The 20,471-nt window shown below is 65.8% G+C and overlaps 1 protein-coding gene across 1 annotated transcript in view; it reads left to right on the forward strand.

Moving 5' to 3' along the window:
* Positions 1–20,471, forward strand: part of Pudp (pseudouridine 5'-phosphatase) — a 64,052-nt gene that overhangs the window by 34,958 nt on the left and 8,623 nt on the right. The window contains exon 3 of the mRNA XM_026411148.2: positions 16,483–16,712. Coding sequence (XP_026266933.2) covers positions 16,483–16,712 — 230 coding nt within the window. The remainder of the gene's footprint in view (positions 1–16,482; positions 16,713–20,471) is intronic.

Raw genomic sequence — 20,471 nt, forward strand, 5'->3', positions numbered from 1 at the left:
AGCCGCCCTCCTCCCCGCCCCAGCTCAGGCTGCTGCTTGGCCTGAGTCCAGTTCCCTTGGGCCTGTTAACTGGGGTCCGGTGGGCCCTGGATCGCCTGCTAAAGACACAAGGGCAGGGACGTTCCTGATTACAGGCCAGGAAATGGGCTCTGACTCCTCTGGGTGAAGAGGGGCTGCTCTCTAAGACTCCTGGGGCCAGGGGAGAGGATCTGCAGCCACCAGGTCACCGTGGACCTGCAGCTGTGTCAGGGAATCGTGCCGTCGCGGAGGCGCGCTCTGACTTGTGTGATCCTGCTTCTCTGCATCTTGACCTCCCTGTACCATTTGTGCATGAAGTCGTCCTGGCGAGTCTTGAGGGACCCATCTGGACAGTGAACAGTCGTGTTTTACCTTGGGGTTCACACGGCACGGCCTCACGGGCGCCTCGCCACTGCCGCGGGTGAGTGGTTAACCTGGACTCGGTTGCCACCTCGCGGGTCTGCAGGGCCTTCACCTTGCAGCTCTGACACCGCCCCCTCGGCTCTGCAGCCAGCCCCCTGCCGCTGCTTCTGGGAGCTTGGCCCCTCTGGGCACTGGTGCTCGGTGGAATCCTGCAAGGTCCATCCTCCAACGGGCCAGTCTCACTGAGCACCACGCCCTGGGAGCACCACGCCCTGGGAGCACCACGTCCTGGGAGCACCACGTTGGAGCACGGGACGCCTGTCCTCCATGAGGCGGAGCGGTGTTCCCCCGTGTGCCGGCCGCTTCTCCTTTCCTCGCCTCTCGGGGGCTCGGGGTGTGCTCCTGCTTCCCGGCCTCTGAAGAGTGCTGCTCTGAGCCTGGGCTGTCCTCGCTGTGAGCACGTCGGCTGCAGTGGCGTTTGCGTGGTCTGTGGGCGCCCCTTGATCTCCTGCTGCCGTTCTGGGGTCGGGGTGCACAGGCCCATCAGCCCCAGGGGCTCGTCCCCCCCGAGTGCCGTGTTCTTCAGGCCACCTGAGCGCCTGGATTCAGTGACCTCCTCTGGAACTGTTGGGGGTCCTGTGCAGAGAGTGGCTCATGTTGTTGGCTTTGTGTCCTGCAGCTCCTCTGAGGGGGTCTACTTTAGCAGTCTGGTGTGCCCAGGTGTCCCCCTGCGAGTCTCTCCGTGCCCACCGCCATCTCACCTGTGAACAGGGCTCTGGCCTCTGCTCCGGGGTGGGTTCCCGTGTTCCTCCCTGTCCCGTTGCTCGAGCGAGACCTGCCGTGCTGGGGGCCTCCTGTGCTGCCCAGGCCTGGGGGAAGGCTCCGGCCCCTTGCTGGACTGTGAGCGTCTGCTCTGGGAAGCTGCTTGCTCTTCTCCGTGCTTGGCCTCTCCAGGTGCCTGGCCTGCCCCCGTGGGATGACCGTGTGCGCCGTCCCCTGCTCTTCCTGTGTTGAGCGAGCCCCTCTTGTGCGTGGCACCTGACTCTCTGGATCTGCTCTGGAACCTGACCTCCACCTCCTCTCATCAGGGGTGTGGCCTGCGCTTCTTACTGCTCGGTGGGTGGGGTTCCCCGTGGCCCAGGAGGCTGGGACTGGAGGCTGGGACTGGAGGTCGCTGTGAGGATCCCTGCCGAGTCTCCTCACTCTCGGGGCCTGCTCAGTTCTGCTCAGTGCCTGGGACGTGCCCTTCCTGAAGGGCATGCACTTCCTGGGGTCACCCCAGCAGACGGCCCCTCTCTAGCTCTCCCTTGCTGTGGGCTGCAGTGCCCCCTCTTTTCGGGTTCTCGTGTCCAGGTCGTCTTTCCCCGTAGATGGCTAAGGGTCAGTGGAGACCGTGTCCCTTGGCCTGCCCTCTCTCGGGGTTGAGGAAGCAGCTACTGTGCGCAGCGGGAGCCCAGGTCTTGCCCGTGCAGCGCGGCCTCCCCTGCCTCCCCTGCCTCCCCTGCCTCCCCTGCCTCCCCGGCCTCCCCGGCCTCCCCGGCCTCCCCGGCCTCCCCTGCCTCCCCTGCCTCCCCGGCCTCCCCGGCCTCCCCGGCCTCCCCTGCCTGTGCTCTGCTGGGACTCTGCGCGCACCCCTCGTCCTGCTGGCCTGGACGCCTGGCTGGGATGCCGAGGGTCTGTGGGTGGAGGCTGTCGGTCAGTGTGCCCCTTAACTGGAGATTGTGTGCTGGACCTCCCAGGGACAGGAGCCCTGCTCAGCCACAGCCACGCCCAGGTCTCCCCGCAGCTGAGCCCCTAGCCACGCCCCAGGCAGCCCCCGGCTCTGCTCACTCTGCTGGCCGGACCCTGAGCAGAGGGCAGAGGACCTGGTGCCGGGCAGTGCAGGGCCCTGGCCCTCTCCCATGTTGTCATGGAGAGTGGCGTCTGGGCCTGGGGAGGGGTGGGACAGGTGCCCAGGTCCTGAGTGCCCTCCCCGGGCCGCAGCGCTCTGCTCCCTCCAGGGCAGGCTGGGCGCTGTGCCACGCAGGGCCTCCTGGGGCTGTGGACTGCGCGCTGCACCAGCCCTCACCTCGGCGCTCTCCCGTCCGCTGCCCACAGCCGCCCTCTGCAGAGCACAGAGCTGAGGGGGGAGCAGACAGTGGGGATTGGTCAGTGGGGGTCAGTCCTCTTCATGTCCTGCTTGGCCCTCGACGGGAGCACTGCCATCCCTACTGTGCACTGCGTGGTCTGACTGTGCCCCAGACCTGGTGCATGTGAAGGCACAGCGTGGGGTAAGAGGGGGGCCCTGAGGGGAGGGCCAGGTCCTGAGGGGCAGCCCCTGGGTGGGATCTGGGCTGGCTTCACAGAGGGCCCCACCCCACGGAGCGGCTCCGGCCTTCCTCTCCGCTGCCCAGTGAGCCCGCAGCGCTCTGCCCCCGGGTGGGAGCACGTGGTGAGTGAGGCGCCAGGCCACGTGGGGCCAGAGAGCGCCTCTGGGGACTGAGAGCCAGTTCCTCGTCTCTTGGACTTCAGGCTGTGGACAGCCTCAGAACTGGAAGAAGTGGGTCTGTCCTCTTTATAAACCCCCGGGCCTCAGGGGTGTTGTCACAGCACACCCCGGCTCGCCCTGAGACCTGGCTGGCCCTGGTCCCTCCCTAAGACTCCCTGGGAGCGCTGGGCACCTGTCCTCTGCACACCCTGAGGCCTGGCTCGGCCCTGAGACTCCCTGGGAGCCCTGGGCACCTGTCCTCTGCACACCCAGAGGCCTGGCTCGGCCCTGAGACTCCCTGGGAGCCCTGGGCACCTGTCCTCTGCACACCCAGAGGCCTGGCTCGGCCCTGAGACTCCCTGGGAGCTGGGAGCACTCGGCTGGCTCTTCACAGCCCCCACTGTGAAGCCCCCCTGTGTGTGGCCTCCCTCCCTCTGCACAGTGCCCCAGGAGAGCAGGCAGCCAGGACGGAAGCCCAGCTGCAGCCTGCTGGGACCCCAGGGCCTTCTCTCTGCTGGGCGGACTTGCTGGGTGGGCCGGCCCCCGCCCCGCCCCCTGCCCTTTGTACCCCGCCCCCTGCCCTTTGTACCCCACCCTGTGCTTTTTGTACCCCGCCCCCTGCCTTGTGTACCCCGCTCAGCCTGGGCGTCCAGAGCCAGGTGCTGGGAGGGTCTCTGTCCCCAGGGGCTGTGCTCTAAGCAGGGGAGGGGGGCCCCTGGCAGTTTCCTGTCAGTAGGACCCGGAAGGGGTCCCTGGAGGGGGGAGGAGAAGCTGGTTGCTGTGGGGGGGAGGGGACAGCTCCCTGAGTGGGGGCGGGGGTCTGAGCTGGGGCCAGGGGAGTGTCCTGGGTGGGGGGCGGGGGAGCAGCACACTGCAGTCTGCGGGGCCAGGAAGGGGACGCCTCTGTCATCCTGGAAGCCAGGCTCCTCCTCCCTGGTGGCGGCTCCAGGAACAGGCCAGGACCTCTGTGTCCTCAAAATCCCAGCCCCTGCTGACCTCTGACCTGCTGACCTCTGACCCGCTGGCTGCTCCCCGGAGTGGAGAGGCGCTGGGGCCTTTGGAGGGAGCATTGTGAGGCCAGATTCCTGGGCCCACAGACCTCCAGGAGCCGAATGGCTGCCATCACACAGGAGTCTTTATCGCAAGCTCCAGCTGGACTCGGCCATTTCCCGCGCAGCAGCCGTCCCAGGGAGTGAGTCCCGGCCCTGAGTTCAGTGAGGATTGGTAGGTTTGGGAGACACTCTCTGTGTCACAACGTGACACAGCAAATCATTCCACACCATGGAAAGGTCAGACGACAGCTCTCGGCACTGATGAGCAGGTTCACTGGGGGAACAAGTGGGTGGGGTGAGTTCAAGAGGTGGACACGTTGGAACTGATTGGTGTAGACTGGTGTAGACAGGAGGGGTGGGGTGGCCTGATCACGTTATCATCGATCACCGGAACCACTGGGAGGGCCACCTGCTTCCCTGTCTCACCTGCTTGGTGGTCGCTATGCCCTGAAGTCGGCCTCAAGCCTTCTTTGGCCTTACATTCCTGAGTCAAGGACATTTGGGAGGACAAATGACTCAGCAGGGCAGCTGTGTGCCCAGGGACAGGTTTTCCCAGGACAAGGGTCATTCCCATTCCCCTTTGGCCAAGACGCAGAACTGGCCTGTGGGGGTGGGTCAGAAGGTCTGAGTGGACCCGAGCCCTGGGCGGTGGCAGGGTGCGTGTGGCTGGCCACAACTAGACCCACCTGCAGCCCTGGCAGCAAGGGCCTGGGAGCTGAGGAGCTGAGCGGAAGGCGGGGCAGCTGGGCCCTCCCAGAGCCACCCAGGGCCTCGGTCGGCACACAGGAGAGGAGGAGGCCAGAGTCTCGTGCTTCTGTGCCTCAGGAAGTCTGCCGCCACACAGGACAGGAGGGTCAGGCGTGGGGACAGTGTCCTCTCGTGGCAACAGGCCACGTCACGGCCCCACTCCTCACGGCTGGCATCTGCGTTTCTGCACGTGCCACTCGCCTGGCACAGCATGAGGGTGGGCGTCCCGTGAGCCCTGCGGCCCTCCCTGGTGGCTTGCTGCTCTGTGCAGGGCTCGGCCAGCCCTGTCCCCAGCCTCTGCCACCTGCCCAGGGCCAGCTGCTGCTCTGCCGCGGGGCTGGGCGGCAGGGACGGGTCCTGCAGACACTGCGGGTCATCTGTGACCACCTGTGACAGTCCTGCTTCCCCGGGTTGAAGTGAGGGTCCTGGAGAAGCGCCCAGGCCAGCACCCAGAGCGGGGCTCACTTAAAAGGGCCACACAGACTTCCCCCTGTACGAGGAGCAGCCCAGGACACAGGACACCTGACGGCTCCCTGTGGGAGGGGCAGGTCCTGGGCAGGTCACCTTGGCAACAGGTTGGAGCAGGGCAGGTTCTTGGTAAGACCCCTGGGGGGGGGTGGGCAGCCTCCAACTTCCCAGACTCACCCAGAATGGGCCTCCGTGCCCCACCTGACTCCACTCACTGTCCACACTGCCTGCCCGATTCTGGCTTCCCTGCCGGGACCAGGGCAGCCTGCTCACGTACCTGGGGGCTGGGCGGCAGGGACTGCAGCCCGGGGCAGCGGCCAGCCATGATTTATGCTGGACGGCACTTAGGGCCTGACTCCCTGGGGACAGGGCAGCGGTCACAGCAGATCCTGACCGTCCCCTCCTGTCAGGCCTGCTCTCCAGGTTGGCACGCCGTCTCCCGTCTGTGGGCCGCGCCCGGTGGGGTCGGGGCTCAGCTGGGGCCTGTAGGACCCACGTGGCACTTGGTCGGCTTCCGGCAGTGGGGGGCCCAGGGGAGGGATCCAGCCCTCCCTCAGCTATGGGTCCCTCTGGCTGCCCACTGCTTTCCTGTCTGGGGGCCGCGGCAGGTGGGGGGACATGACCTCTAGGAGGCAGGAACTGTGACAGAGAGAAGGCACCTGTCCAGGTCACATCGCAGGGGCAGCTCCCCCTCCCTCCCCCGTCTCCCCCCCATCCCATCCCATCCCATCCCCCCCCCGTCTCCCTCCCCCATCTCCCCCTCCCCCATCTCCCCCCCCATCTCCCCCCCTCCGTCCCCCTCCCCGTCAGTCCCACGGGGGTCAGGGCTGCAGTCTCGCTGGCACAGCCATGGACCCCAGGAGAGTGTCCTTTGCCACGTCTAGGAAGCACGCCTGAGTGGTGAGAGTCCCTGGCCACCAGAGCATCACGGTGGTGTCCTGCTAGTTGGGGTCACAGGTTTGGGTGTGGCCTCAGCCTCCTGCCCGTCCCGCCATGGAAGTGGTTGCCCTTGGCATTCCTGACCTACAGGGGGCCTCGGGACCACCGAGCTCCTGCAGGCCCCATGACGGAGGCGGAGATGCAGAGGTGCTCTGACCAGGACTCCTGTGGCCCTGGTGCCCTGGGCCATGGCCTGGCCCCGGGATCACCCTCTGGCCGCAGAAGCCCCTGCACTTGGGCCCTGCCTTCGCAGGCCCTGCTGGTGGCCGTCTGTCTTGGGGTTGACAGCTGACTCTTCATCACGGAGGCCAGGCTGCCGCGCTGGGCCTCTGTGCTTCTTAATGGGCAGCTGTGCCAACTTGGCAAGAAGCACGCAGGTGACCGGCCACGCGCCAACATTCCTGCACTGTTTCACCAGACTGCGCCTGGGTCCAGGGACCTCTGTGCCCAGGGCAGGGAAGGAGCCCTGCAGACATCTGTGTCCCTGGAGAAGGGGACACGCCCTGAGCCTCCAGCTCCTGTCCCCTGGGGAGGCCAGCTCTGGGGTGATGTGGCGGGAGTCCTTCTGCTAAGAGGTTCCTTCACGCAGGCTGCTGACTACCGCACGCATCCTGGACTCAGGAATGACCTTCGGGTCTTTGCCCCTAGTGACCCGAGATGTGGTGTGACTGGGCGTGTGGACATGTGCACTGCATTTCTGTTTGTGAACACGTGGCGGCACTCCCATGGATCTGGAAGCCTAAGGGCAGGGGTTACGTTAGAGGGGACTGGCTCCATGTCCCCGCAGACAAGGTACAGCACGCGCTAGGGCCACGGGGTTGACGTCTCTGCAGGGCGCTGTCCAGGAAGAACAGTGAAAGGAAACGGCCTTGGTTTCCTGTACAAGCCCGCGGCTGGGTCAGTGATGTCCAGCTTGGTGTGAGGTCACCATGGGGAGACGCAGGACTGTGCCCAGGCTGCTCAAGGCAGGCGAGTCCGTTCTGCATGGGCCTGACCTGGAGGTGCTCGCCTCTCCTCCAGTGCCTCACTGCACGGAGGTGAACTGGGGGTCTTCCCGCGTCTTCACTCATTTCCAGTTTTCTCTTCATCCTGTGCACGGGGCAGGGTGGGTCCACTTGACGCTTTAGAGGTCACCTCAGGGTGCAGAGAAGTGGAGGAGGGTGGCCCGCTGACCTCTGGGCTTGCAGGCCATTGCAGGGCCACCTTGAGAGAATCAAGTGGGGTCTTCTGTGTGACGGATCCAGGGCTGCTTCAGATCTGTGCCATGAAGCTCTGTCCTTTCCTGACAAGTGAGTTTGGATCGTCTTGCCGTGTGGAATTGCAGCAGAGAGTGGAGAGGATTCAGTAAGCCGCCGACACCTTCTGACTCACACTGTTCTCTTGCTGATGATAACGTGCTATTTAAGTAGATGTCTTGTACTTTGGTTTTGAAGCGACAGATCCTTGGAGCAGCAACCTTAGAGCTGGGCAGGCGCTGGATCAGGAGGCCTGTGACTGTCGAAGGAGGAGTCACTTGGAGCTGTGATTGGCAGCTGCGAGGGGGAGCCTGGGTGCTGGAGCAGGCCTCTGGGCGCTCCTGGAGGGCTGCGTCTTCTCTCTGGACAGTGCCCGCCAGCCCTCCCTCCCTCCCTCCCTCCCTCCCTCCCAGGAGCCGCGATGAATCTCTCTGGAGTTGTTCCTGCCAGGTGCTATGGTCCCAGGCTCAGAAAACCACCTGCCCAGCCTGCTCCATCCGATTCCTCCCGGCCTCTGTGGGCAGAGCAGCTTCCTCCTGGTACAGGCGGGGCCTTCTGCAAAGAGGGCCCTCCAGGGAGCAGGGGGGTGCGCCGAGTTCACGGTCTGCTTTGGGGCCAAAGAGCTCTTGTTTCTGTGACCTGCCCAGGGAACGGGATTCGGGGATCCTCTGACTCGTGCTGGGAGTGGTAAAGGTACCAGGGACAGAGGACAGGACAGGTCAGTCCCGTGGCCCTGACTTCAGAACAGGCTGCGTGGCGGCCCACCGTGTCGGGGGCACCTCTCTGAGCCCCCCCAGCTGGCGCGTCCTGGCATAGAGCCCTGCTGAGGAAAGCCTGGTGTGGCCTTCCCTGCAGGGACACGGGTGGGAGGAAGGTCAGCGCAGCCTGGTGCAGTCGGGGGACACGTGCTGTGGGGGGTCGCAGAGGCAGCCCCGGGACTCGGGGAGCTGAGGGAGTGTGAGCAGGAGTCCAGTGGCCTCAGGTTGACTTGGGGGACTCTGCCCAGGCCCTGTGGCCGGCCGAGGTCCGTCCAGATGCTGCCTGCATCTGAGCACCAGGGCAGGACAGTTGGGCAGGTCCCTCCCTCCCTGGGACACCTCGCCTGAGGTCAGAGTGTAGGGGGCGGAGGAGAGTGTCGCCCGGGGTTTCGGGGGCTCCATGCCTGACCGCTGGTCTCTGGGGCCTCTGAGCCCAGGGCAGCCCAGCTGCAGCGGTGGGAGCTGCACCGAGGCAGACCTGCCCCTTCAGGGCCGGGAGGCGCAGGGTGCAGGCCCCCCCACCCCGCAAGGCACAGGGCCCCCTCCCCGCACCCCCTCCAAGGTGCAGGGCCCCACCCCCCTGGGACCCCCTCCAAGGTGCATCACCCCCTCCCAGGCACAGGGTCCCTCTCCCACCCACTCCCAGGTGCAGGGCTCCCTCCCCCCACCCCCTCCCAGGCACAGGGCCCCCTCCCCCCACCCCCTCCCGCTCCCACCCCTTCCAACATCCTCCCAAGCACAGGGTCCCACCCCCTCCCACCCCTTCCCAGGTGCAAGGCCCCTGCCCCTCCCCCCTCCCAGGTGCAAGCCCCCCCACTCCCTCCAAGGCACAGGGGTCGTCCTGGGACCTCCCCCAACAGGCCTCCCCAGATTCCACCAACCACCTCCCAGGATCCCCCAGGCTGGGGACCACGCCTGTGACCCAGGACCCTTGGGGACATCCAGGGCAGGCTGCAGCTGGGCTCTTCACCGGGGGTCCCCGATCTCCCCGCAAGCCCAGCCTGCAATGGCCCTGGTGCCGATTCCCACTCTGCCCTGAGCTGGGCCCCTGCTGCAGAGGTCCAGGGCCCCTCCTCCTGCAGGGGTCTTCCTCCTCTTGTGCACGCAGCCCTCTTCCCCCCTCTGGCCCCCCCACCGCCCACCCACCCCCCCCCCCCCCCCCCCCCGCCTCCCTGCTCCAGGGCCAGGTCCCTGAGTTGCACAGCTGTCCACGCTCTGCAGAGGCCCCTGGGCATGAGTGCTGCAGGTCTGGGCGCGTCACGGTGCCCTGTCACAGCCCACGCCTTCCCCGCAGTGAGAAGCCCTTGGGACGCCTGGGGAAGGAGGGGGCCCGCCAGCACCAGCGACGGCCGAGGGGGACCCGCGTTCCCAGGAGCTGGCCTCCAGGCCCGTGGGGTCGGCGGCCTTGAATGAGGTCCCCGAGAGGCCCGCACACAGCTGTGTGGCCACCCCACCGTCCTGCAGGGGGCAGCAAGCAGACGGCATGTTGTGCAGGACATCTCCCTGGGCAGGGGCCCAGGTGCGAGGTTTAAACAGCAAAGGCCCGTGTCTCAGCCACTTACACATTCAGGTGACGTCTGTCCTTACCATCCTAAAAACTCTGCCTGAGTGTGACGCCGTGTGTGTGTGTGTGTGTGTGTGTGTGTGTGTGTGTGTGTGTGTCCTGGGGAGCGCGCAGGCTGAAGCCGGATCCCCAGGCCACAGCCTCGGGAGGGAGCCCTGGGTCAGAGCTGCGGCCAGGGGCCTCTGTGGGAGGAACCGGTGTCGGAGCAGGTGGTGTCTTCCGCCTACCCGGGGGACGCCCTAGGGACCCCGCCGCCGCACATGCCAGTGTTGATTACGAAGGCCCGCCCAGAGGACGACGGGCCAGCCCTGGAGGGACTCCCTGCCCCCGCACAGGTCACTGAAGGGCAGTTCCTAATTCACGAAGCCCCAGGTCGCTGCTCTGCAGGTGCCGACTACTGTGACTGACGCAGGTGTGTGGTCACTGGTTGCCCAGCGTAAGGCCCCGTGGGGTCTCCCATCCGGGAGGTGGGGACAGCGTGGGGCCTTCCACAGGGTGGAAGCGCCTGCCCCTCTTACAGAGTTTGGAGACATCTGTGGCGGCCAGTGGCTGCGTCCTGGGCTTGACGTCACGGACGTGCTGCTGTCTTCTTGCCGAGAGCCCTGCGCAGGACTCTCCTGGGAGTTTGCCGCTGACGGACCTCGGGCAGCCTGCGCGGGTCTCCTGAGAGCCACCCCAGGCCATGCCTCCTGACGCAGAGTGCAGGACCCCAGGGGCAGACGTCCTGCCGAGCCCTGGCCACCCGCCCCCCCTCAGCCTGCTTCCTCTCCTCCTGCCTTGGACCAGACCCAGGACACAAGGGAGACAGTGCCTGTCACGACTGCGCCCCTGAAGTCCCTGCCCTTGTGTTGGCTGAGGCGCACACCTGGGTACAGGGGAGGGAGCGCAGCACCTGGTACAGGGGAGGGAGCGCAGCACCTGGTGCAGGTACCAGGGCACCTTGTGCTGGGCCTCTCCCGCTCCAAGGATGGGTGTGACCTTGGAGAGCGAGCTGAGGCCAGGGGACCTTGACAGGAGCAGGAAACTGCCCCCCTCCCCCGAGTGTCCCCCGGGGGGTGGGGGAAGGGTCAGGAGAGGCTCTGGGTGTCCAGAGGGTCTTCATAGCCAGGAAGTGGAGCTGCCCTCAGGAACCCCCGCCAGGCCCTGCCTGGGTTGGGAGCGGAGTCCCTTGTTCGGAGTCTGCATGGCTCCTAGATCTCCAACCAGCAAGGACACCAGCCGTCGGGGGACACTGGTCACTGCGCTTTCCTGCCCATCTCTCCACTGCTGGCTTCCTGAGGAGCTGGGGTTCACATGACCAAGTGATGGACGAGGCTTCCTGTGGGCGCGGGGTTTGGGGGTCCAGTCCATGGGCAGGTGGCCCCTGGCTCCAGGCTGTGGCTCCAGTGTGGCTTGCAGGGACCTTGTGGTGAGGCAGCCCTGCCCCTCAGATAACCCAGCAAGTGGAAGGAGAGGAAGAGACTGGGGTCCCAGTGCCCCCAGACATGAAGACCTTCCCCAGGGCCTCACTCCTGAAGGTCTGGCCACCTTCCGTGGGCACCACCCTGGGGACCGAGGCTTCCGTGCCCAGGCCTTGGGGAGACACTGCCGATGCAGACGGCGGCGGGGGTTCTTGGTGCTGATCTTCAGGGCTCTCTGTCCCGAGGCTCCCTCCTCTGCACCCTCTGCCCTTGTTCTAGGGACCCCGTGACTCGCGTCTCCCTGAGCCCCGATCGCACGTGGCTGTCCTGCTAGCAGCTCTTGTCCCCCGGGTGGCCCTGGCTCCCGGCAGGTCCCTCTCCCGCCTGGGTCTTCACGTGGGAGACTTTCCACCACGCGCCTTGTTCTAGGGACCCCGTGACTCGCGTCTCCCTGAGCCCCGATCGCACGTGGCTGTCCTGCTAGCAGCTCTTGTCCCCCGGGTGGCCCTGGCTCCCGGCAGGTCCCTCTCCCGCCTGGGTCTTCACGTGGGAGACTTTCCACGCGCCTGGCCCTGCGTGCGTGCTGCTCCGTCACAGTCAAGACGCACCTGTGCCTGGGTTCCCGAGGCCGCTGTGACCAAGCTCCAGAAATGGGACTTGTACCAGCAGCTGAGCCAGCTGACTGCCGCCCTGAGGGCAGACTTCCAGACCAGGGCTGCTCCTCCAGGGCCCAGGGAGGCGCCCTCCTGCCTTCCAGCTCCTGGGGCTCCTCCTCTGTGTCTTGGGAGGACACTGCCCTTGCATGAGGCCCACCCTGACCCAGGAGGACTCCTTCACGTAAAGACCCTGTGTGCAGACAAGGTCAGGTAGAGGGGTGCCAGGCTTCAGGATGGCGCGTATCTTGGGGGGGCCACCATGCACCCCTCTACTCAGCCCATGACCTCTACTGGCGTGTGTGCTGTGGGTCCCCTGCCCCTAGGGGACTGGCAGAGGAGCCTGGGGCGGGTGCGTGGGTCCCCACTCCTCAGGATGCAGCAGGAGGGTGGACGGACAGCGAGAGCTAGGCGGCAGGACAGGCCCCTGCGCAGCACTGTGACGTGGTCTCCAGGTGGCTGGGCGGCTTTGGCCCTCCAGCCAGTGTCCCTCCACAGGGCTCCCTTCCACGCGCCTCTGGCCATGAGCTCTTCAGACCTGATTCTCTGCACCCAGGGCGTCCGCGGTGGGCCCGGCTCTGCGGGTGGCTCTCCTCCTAGCCCAGTCCTTCCCTCCCTCGCTCTCGGGCCAGGGCAGGTGGAGCCAGCTGGCCAGTTTCCATGGACACGTCACTCACGGGGCTGGGGAGCACCCCTGAAGCCTGTGGCGCTGTGGGTCTCGCTGCACTTTCCCTTGAGAGTGTTGTCCCCACCCCGGGCCTTGAGGAGGACCCAGCCTGTGCCAATGGTGGTTGAGGTTCCCCCCGTTGCTGTGCCTTGCCCTGGAGAGCAGCCTGGGAAGCTGACCCCGGCCATGGACACTGCCCTTCCCCGCAGCCAGCCCCAGGAGCTGTAGGGGTTCCTTTACTTGTCAGCTAAGCAGCTTCTCCCCGGGACAGGGCCATGTACCCCCTACAGCCCTGTCCTTCCTAGTGCACCGGCAGTGCTGGTGGCCAGCATGTCCTGGACGTGAGTTTCTGGAGGGACAGCACCACATTCCTTGTTACCGAGCGCTTATGCAGGGCTGTGCAGCCGGCGGGCGTGGACTGGGCTTCCCTGCGTGCGTGGTGAGGCTCGCTGTGTCCCTGGGTCGCACTGCCCTGCCCTCACGTCACCCACAGCCGCTGAGAGGTCACTGGCACAAGTGGAGGCCCAAGGCCAGAGTCCCGAGCCTGAGGCCTGCCTTCAGCTGGTTGTCATGGGCCCCCTTCCCTCTGCTCCCAAAGGCTTTGCAGGACCTTGGGCCGTGAGCTGGCTTGGGGCCAGTCGTGGACGGCAGGTAGGGGACAGTGCTGTGGAGCACTGCTCAGGGCCCTCCCCAGACTGCAGAAAACCACCCGAAGCCCCTCTGGGTTCCTGGGCGGGTGTGCCCTGCAGTTGGAGACGTGCTGTTGTGCGCTCTGACTGCGCTGCTGCTGCTACGTTAGTACCTTGAAAATCATCACAGGAAGGACAGTGTTACCAGGGTCGGCTTCAGCAAAACACAACGGCGACATTGAAATTTATGGCACCAAAGAACTTGGACCATTTTTTTCCTTTTTTACAGCATGCTCCAGAGAGGAGCATGCACTCCCCTGACTTTTGGAACTCGGTCAAGGTGCCATGTGTGTGTCTTCTTTTTAGTTGGGGTGGCTGGGGGACTGGGCTGTGATCCTGTGTATCCAGGAGGAGGTGCATTATGGCCCTGCTCTTGTAATTGCCTTTTGCCCGCCGTCCAGTGGTCCCAAGGTCTCTGGGATGCGGCTCCTGCATTCAGTCCGGTGTGATGCGGGTCTGCAGTGCTGTGGGCCACCTCGGGGTGTGGCTACCTCGGGGACAGCTCTGCAGCAGCTCCCGGGTGGCGCCTTTGCTGGGGTCCTCTTTGCACGCGCAGGTGTGTGTGTGGACAGGGGCTGGGGCAGCCGTGGCTCTCTTGCTGGCGTGCGTGCGTGTGGCTTTGGCGTCCGGGAAGTGCGGTGGCGTGAGGAGCTGGGGAGCGCCCCTCCACTTGCCGGGAACGGGTTGCAAGTTTCCTGCCCGCGGCCCGTGGCCCGTGGCCTGTTGAGGGACAGGCCGCTGGAGCCTGGAGAGGGAAGGCCTTGCCTGCACCTGGTTTCCTTCCTGGCAGGAGGCTGTTGGGCCGTCCCTGTCTTCCACAAGCTGCTGTCTGTCCCAGGCTGGTCTCCGGAGCCAGGGTCCAAGCTGCTGCGTGAAGTGGCTCCAGCTTCCATCCGCTCTGTGACCCCGGCCGGCTCGCTGAGCTCCCTCTTCCTGTCTCCCTGGGCCGTCCAGCTGTGGCCCGCCTGTCCCTCGATGACCTCTTCCAGGAACCGGCTGTGGTCCTGCGGCTTGTCACCGGCTCCTCCTCTTCCTCCTCTCCTGCCGCCTTCTCCCTTCCGCTCCTCTAGGTGTGCCCAGGGACGTGGCTGTGGCTTGCTCTCCACACTCTGGGCTGAGTCCCCTGGGAGGTCGACTTGACCTGGGACAGTGTCGTTCACACGCAGACACCTGGGGTGTCCCCGCACCTTCCACTGTCGGCATCGCACTCGGCTCTGACTTGCTCAGGAGCAGGTTCTGCCTGGTGTCAACAACTGAAGAACTTGGAGAACGACGTCATCAAGGGTCAAGTGCCTCTGTCTTCCGAATGTCCCATGTCACTGGAAAGTGACCAGGATTCTCTGTGGATCTGTGTTCATATAACAGACCCTAAGCCAGACCTTGGACGTCCGCTCTCCCTCGCCACTTCCTGTCTGCTTGTCCTGCGTCCCCAAGACGGGGCGGAGGGAGACTGCAGTCCACCCTCCTGCGAGTCTCGTTCACTGATCCTCACTGTGTCTGCCTTACGTGGCCTGCAGCCGTGTCACGCGGTGTGCACACGTTCAGAGCTGTCTGCTGTGATGAGTCCTGTGTTATCACAACAGAGTGTCCCTCTGTGTCCCTGGTAATGGCCCTTCCCTGTTCTGAGATCCGCCTGCCTGTGCTTCGTCTGGCGGTGTCGGGGGAGTTGCGTGATCTGTGGCTCTCTCCCTCCCTCTGTGCTTTTAGCTGCTGCGTGTCTGCGTCTGAGCTGGTCTCTGGAGACCGCAGGCCCTGGGCTGCCCTTTGGGTCCCCACCTCTGCTTGGGCGCACTGGTGACCAGTGTGCAGCTGCTGCCAGGCCGGTTCCGCCGACCTCATCTGTGCCTGCTCCTGTTGGCTGCTCTTGTCCTTGGGCGCGTCGTGTTCCTCTGCTGCAGGACTGGTGATGTCGGGGTGTGGGGACGCACGCTGTGTCCTTACCCCGGGTGCAGGACGCCTTGACCTGCCAGTCATGGGTGGGGCCGCCGGGCCTGCCTCAGCCTCAGCTGGCACCGTTTCCCCAGGTCATCATGCCACGGCTCTGTCCCTCGCGGGACGTTGTCGGTGTGCCGTTTCTGTGGCGGTTGACAGGTGGAGGCCCTGCCCCTGGTCACTGGTAAACAGTGGCACGGTGGCGGTTGTTTGGAGTACTTTCAGCCAAGCCCTGGGCTCGGCTGGTCCACGTGTCCTTCCACCTGACTCAGTGCAGGCGGGAGCTGTGGCTCCTGTGACCCAGGTTCCAGCCTGTGTCCTTGCCTGGTGGGCAGCTGTGCCCTACGTCCTGTGGTCAGTGCTCCTCGCCGTGGTCACGTGGGGTGCTCTTGCCTGGTGCTGCTCCTCGGCTGTGAAGGGCGCGGCTGCTTCTCCCGGGTGCCGGGGCGGGTGCCGAGCTGGTCCTCTGTCCTGCTTCTCCTCCCCTCTGCGGGGCGGCTGGGCCCCCTCACCCCAGCAGTGGGGTGGCCACCCACTTGTTGTGTGCGCAGTACAGACGGCTCTCAGAAAGGCCCAGAGCGTGCTCCTGCGAGGTCGCTGCCTCAGATCACAGACATGGTCGGTCGGGCGGGCAGCTCTGCCCGGCCCTGGCCTTCTCCTGCGCCCTGCGTGCCCCAGGGGTCCCGCCTCCCCCAGCCGCTGTGTGCCCCGACACGCCTCCTGTGCAGGGCAGCGCCACAGTACGTCCTGCGCTGGTGTCCTGCTTTCTGTTTGCACCTCTGAGTGGGGCTGTTTCTGAGCTGGGGACCCTCCTAGACAGCCCCCCGCCATCGCACAGTCCCTGGAAGAGGCCCAGGAGCCTGCTGGGGCTCACTGTGCTGCTCCCCGCATGGAGACGGGCACCAGGGGAGCCGCCTTCAGGGAAGAAAGGGCCCGTGTTGGCTCAGAACTGGCGTCACTCCAAGGCCTCTGGGGCCCGACACCTTGGGTCTGTGCAAGGACAGCATCTGGTGGGAGCATGTGGCTGCGGAGGGCTGTCGCCTCCTGGCGGGGAGGAAGCAGACGGGCAGGAGCAGGTGCCGGGGTCTCCGTCCACGCCAGGCCCCTGGCCCCTGGGCCCCACTACAGGACCACGCCTGCCCCCGGCACCCGGCCTGGGGACCTGCCTCCAGCCCACGGCCTTTGGGGGATACCCAGGTCACCTCCTGCAGGACCACGCCTGCTCCCGGCACCCGGCCTGGGGACCTGCCTCCAGCCCACGGCCTTTGGGGGACACCCAGGTCACCTCCTGCAGGACCACTCCTGCTCCTGGCACCCGGCCTGGGGACCCGCCTCCAGCCCACGGCCTTTGGGGGATACCCAGGTCACCTCCTGCAGGACCACGCCTGCTCCTGGCACCCGGCCTGGGGACCCGCCTCCAGCCCACGGCCTTTGGGGGCTGCCCCGAGTGCCCCCTGCAGCCCCCCCCCCAGGAGAGCCGTCCCTGGGAGGAGGCCGTCCCCCACTCTGGGGTCTCTGTCCTGCCCACAGGGGCCGAGAAGCTGATCCACCACCTGCGGAAGCACAGCATTCCCTTCGCCCTGGCCACCAGCTCAGGGACCGCGTCCTTCGAGATGAAGACGGGCAGACACAAGGCCTTCTTCGGCCTGTTTGACCACATCGTGCTGGGGGACGACCCCGAGGTGAAGGGCGGCAAGCCCCACCCCGACATCTTCCTCGCCTGCGCCCGGAGGTTCTCCCCCGCGCCGCCCCCGGAGCAGGTAGGCGGGGCGCGGGTGCGAGGGTCGCGCTGTGGCTGCCCCTGAGCAGAGCCACGTGGCGCCTGCTGAACACCAGGGCTGGGCGCCTGTCCCTGGCCAGCAGCCGGTGAGGGTCACAGCTGCGCCCCAGTCCCCAGCGACAGTGGGCCAGGCCCACAGTGGACACCCCACTGCCCGAAGGGGACAGCGTGTGGGGGTGGGGGCTCCCTGACGTGGCAGAGGGCATCCCTGCCCTAACCAGGGCCACTCCCCACAGTCCTGCCCTACCCAGGGCCACTCCCCGCAGTCCTGCTCTACCCAGGGCCACTCCCCGAAGCCCTGCTCTACCCAGGGCCACTCCTGCAGTCCTGCCCTACCCAGGCAGTCCCCCGGCCACCCCAGCCTGTCCCCCACAGTTCCGAGGAGCCCAGCAGGACTCTGCTGCCCCAGCTACTGGCCAAGCCACTTTGTACTGTGCAGAGGGCTCTGCTCCTGGGGCAGGTCTGTCCATCCTGAGGCTGGACGTGAGATGTTTCCCAGGGGAGGAGGCAGCTGGGCAGGGGCACTGCGGCCCTCCAGGGCCCAGCCTCGTGGCTGCTCGTCCAGCAGGGCCCAGCCTCGTGGCTGCTCGCCCAGCAGGGCCCAGTGGGAATGGCCCTGTGACCCCCTGCCGCGGCCCTCCAGGTCCTTCCCCGGGGACCCCGCAGGGTGTTCAGGGAGGTGTGGGGGGCAGCTCGGTCCAGGTTTGTGGGCGCTGTGTGAGGGCGGAGGGACGCGCCTGCCCTGGGCACAGGTGCAGAATCCCGTGTGGTGGCCAGGCCAGGGTCACAGGGGCACGCACACCAGTGTGTCCACGGGGCTGGGGCTGGGAGGCCCTGGGCTGCACCACATCACTGTCCTGTCTGGTGGCACGTGACTGGTCAGAGGAAAGCAGCTCCTCATGTCCTCAGGGCAGGCCAGCTCCCAGGCTCTCACCCCGGGGCACCGTGTGGGCGGGGGGCACGTCTGTCCTGCAGCTGTCACCCCTGCCCTGCGGGGGCTCTGGGGCCCTCCCGCTGTGGTGTGGTGGGGTGTGGTGGAGTTGGCGGGCTCCTGCTCCTGCTCCTGCCCCCCCCAGAGCCTTGGGCATTGTGTGGGGGCGCGGCCGTGCGGCAGGAGGATCAGGGCCACTCCTGGCCATGTCCTGCAGCCTCCCCCCGGACAAGGAGAGTCGGATTCGGAACTCGGGGTGCCCGGGAATCGTTCCTGGGGGCTCTCCCCCGCCGCGCTCTGCTGCTTTCTGCATCCCCAGTTCCCCATCTCCCTGGAACTTGGGCCCAAGTGGCAAAGCGTTGTCTGCAGGTGTCCATCCTGGTCCTCCCGCCCCGTGCGCATGTCCATCTCGGTCCTCCCGCCCCGTGCGCATGTCCATCTCGGTCCTCCCGCCCCGTGCGCATGTCCATCTCGGTCCTCCCGCCCCGTGCGCATGTCCATCTCGGTCCTCCCGCCCCGTGCGCATGTCCGTCCCGGGTCCCCCACCTCTGCCCTTCCCTGGGGGTGAGCTCATCCCCCCTGCGCTCCTGTGCCGACCCCCAGGCCTTTGCTCCTGGGAGGGGCCTAAGGAAATCCTAGGGAAGCTCAGCGGACCCCGTGGACAGTCGGGGGGACGCTCCCAGCTCAGCCCGCTCTGGAGGCTGCGGTCCCAGGTCCCACCCACCCGCAGCCCTCTGCGCCTGGGCCCTGGGGCACTCTGCCGTCCACCACGCCCAGCTCGGCCCCCAGCCGGTCCTGCAGGCCGCGGCTCTCGCCTGTCTCCGCAGGGTTTCCTCTCCTCCTCCATCACTTCTGCTTGCGACCTTTTTGATCCGCGTCTTTTGGGGTCCGCCCCCTTGGTGGGCTTTCTCCTGTCCCTCGCCCAGCTGTCCTCCTGGCAGCAGCCGTCCAGGGGGCTTCCCGCGTCACCTGGCCCTGTCAGCCCTCCACCTGTGAGCCAGGTCACTTTCCCCAGGGCACTCTGAAAGCCCTGTCGTGTGGGAGCACTCCTGTCCCCCTGTACACCCGCGACCTACCAGTGTGACTGGTCCCTTGTGGTCTCCTGCCCGGCCCCAGCCCCACGGCCACATGCAGTCGGCAGCTGCTTGACAGGTTGCGTCTCTAGAAACTGAATCTGCTACGTCGGGGACAGGCCTCTCCCTGGACAGAGCATTGTGGGACCCTCGCCCTGCGGGCCTCTTGCCTCCTTGAGCCTGTGCCCTCCAGGGCCCACACCATGGAGCCTTCGCCCTGGGGCCCTCTCCTGGAGCACCCCCTGGAGCCCTCGGTGGGCAGTTGAGCAGTTTCTGGGTTTGCGGCCCCCCTTCAGCCCTTCCGACAGCACAGAGCCCTGGCCACGCCCTGTCCACGCTGCGGCCCATCTCCTTTTCTCCTCCGGCTTCTCCCTGTGGCTGTGCCCTCAGGCTGCTGTCCAGCAGGGGTGGGGGGCGGACCTGCCCTAGGCCCCTGCCTCATCCCTGCCGGGTTCCAGCTCCTCCCCACCCACCCACTCCGACCCTCACAGGGCTTGTCCTCTGTGGAGCTGTGATGTCCTAGCTCCCCTGCTACCGCCTCTCTGGGGGTCCTTCAGCCTGGTGCAGGCCATGCCCTGGTCGGCCCCGGTACCTCCTGCGTGTGCCTACAGGGCAGTGGAGGTCCCGCTCTCTGCCTGCAGACCAGCCACAAAGCAGGGAGGGGGCTCTGCTGAGCCCAGGCCTTGGCTGGGACCCCTCACCAGGCTGGGAGTGGGGTGCACAGGAGGACTGGGGTCCCCAGACCACCATGGCAGCAGGGAGCAGACTGCCCCATGGATCATGGGAGACAGGTAGACGACACACGGGGTACAGGTAAGCAGTGACAGGTGACAGTACAGAGATGACCGTGGGCAGACGGCAGGTACATGGGTACGACTAGATGGATGGTGGGCAGGTGAGATGTTCTAGCCCCGCTAGTGTGACTGGTCCCTTGTATAGGTATAGGGAGACAGAAGATGGTGGGTAGACAGCCACTAACTAGAGAGGTCATATGTGAACACAGATGATGAACAGGCCGATGATGGTGGAGAGTATGGGTGGGTGGGTAGATGGACGACAGAGACACGGTGCACCTGAACAGGTGGGTGACAGCAGGTAGGCAGATGCTGTGAGACCAACAGGTCATGATGGTGGGTGGGCAGGCAGCTGGAGGACAGGTAGACAAAGAGATGATAGACAAGAAGGCTGGTGGACAGGTGGAGTCAGAGATGATGGACAGACAGGTGACAGGTGGATACAGGTACAGATAGATGGGCATGGTAGGTAGATAGGCAGGTACTGATGAGACCACAGATGCACTGAGAGCTGATGGACAGGTGGTGGATACACAGGTGGGACAGAGGGTGGGTGGGCACGTGGTGGACAACACGCTGGGTGGGTGGGTAATAGGAGAAATATCTATAACAGGTGACAGAAATGGTGGGGGAGAGGTGGTGGGTAGGAAAGGGGGATGATGGTGCAGAGGTGAGATGGAGGTGAGAGGTGGTGAGAAAGGGAGATGATGGTGCAGAGGTGAGATGGAGGGGAGAGGTGGTGAGAAAGGGAGATGATGGTGCAGAGGTGAGATGGCAGGTTAGAGGTGGTTCATTTGAAATGGTGGAGAGGACAGATGGGGAACATACATAAAAGCCAGGAACAGACATGGGGTCCTAGACAAGGCTCAGGTGTCCGGTGCAGGGTGAGGTGGCCTGCTCTGTATGGCACTAAAATCACACCAGGCTGAGCTCTGCAGCAG

This window comes from Urocitellus parryii, chromosome X (genome assembly GCF_045843805.1).
Source record: "Urocitellus parryii isolate mUroPar1 chromosome X, mUroPar1.hap1, whole genome shotgun sequence".
Classification (NCBI taxonomy): domain Eukaryota; kingdom Metazoa; phylum Chordata; class Mammalia; order Rodentia; family Sciuridae; genus Urocitellus; species Urocitellus parryii.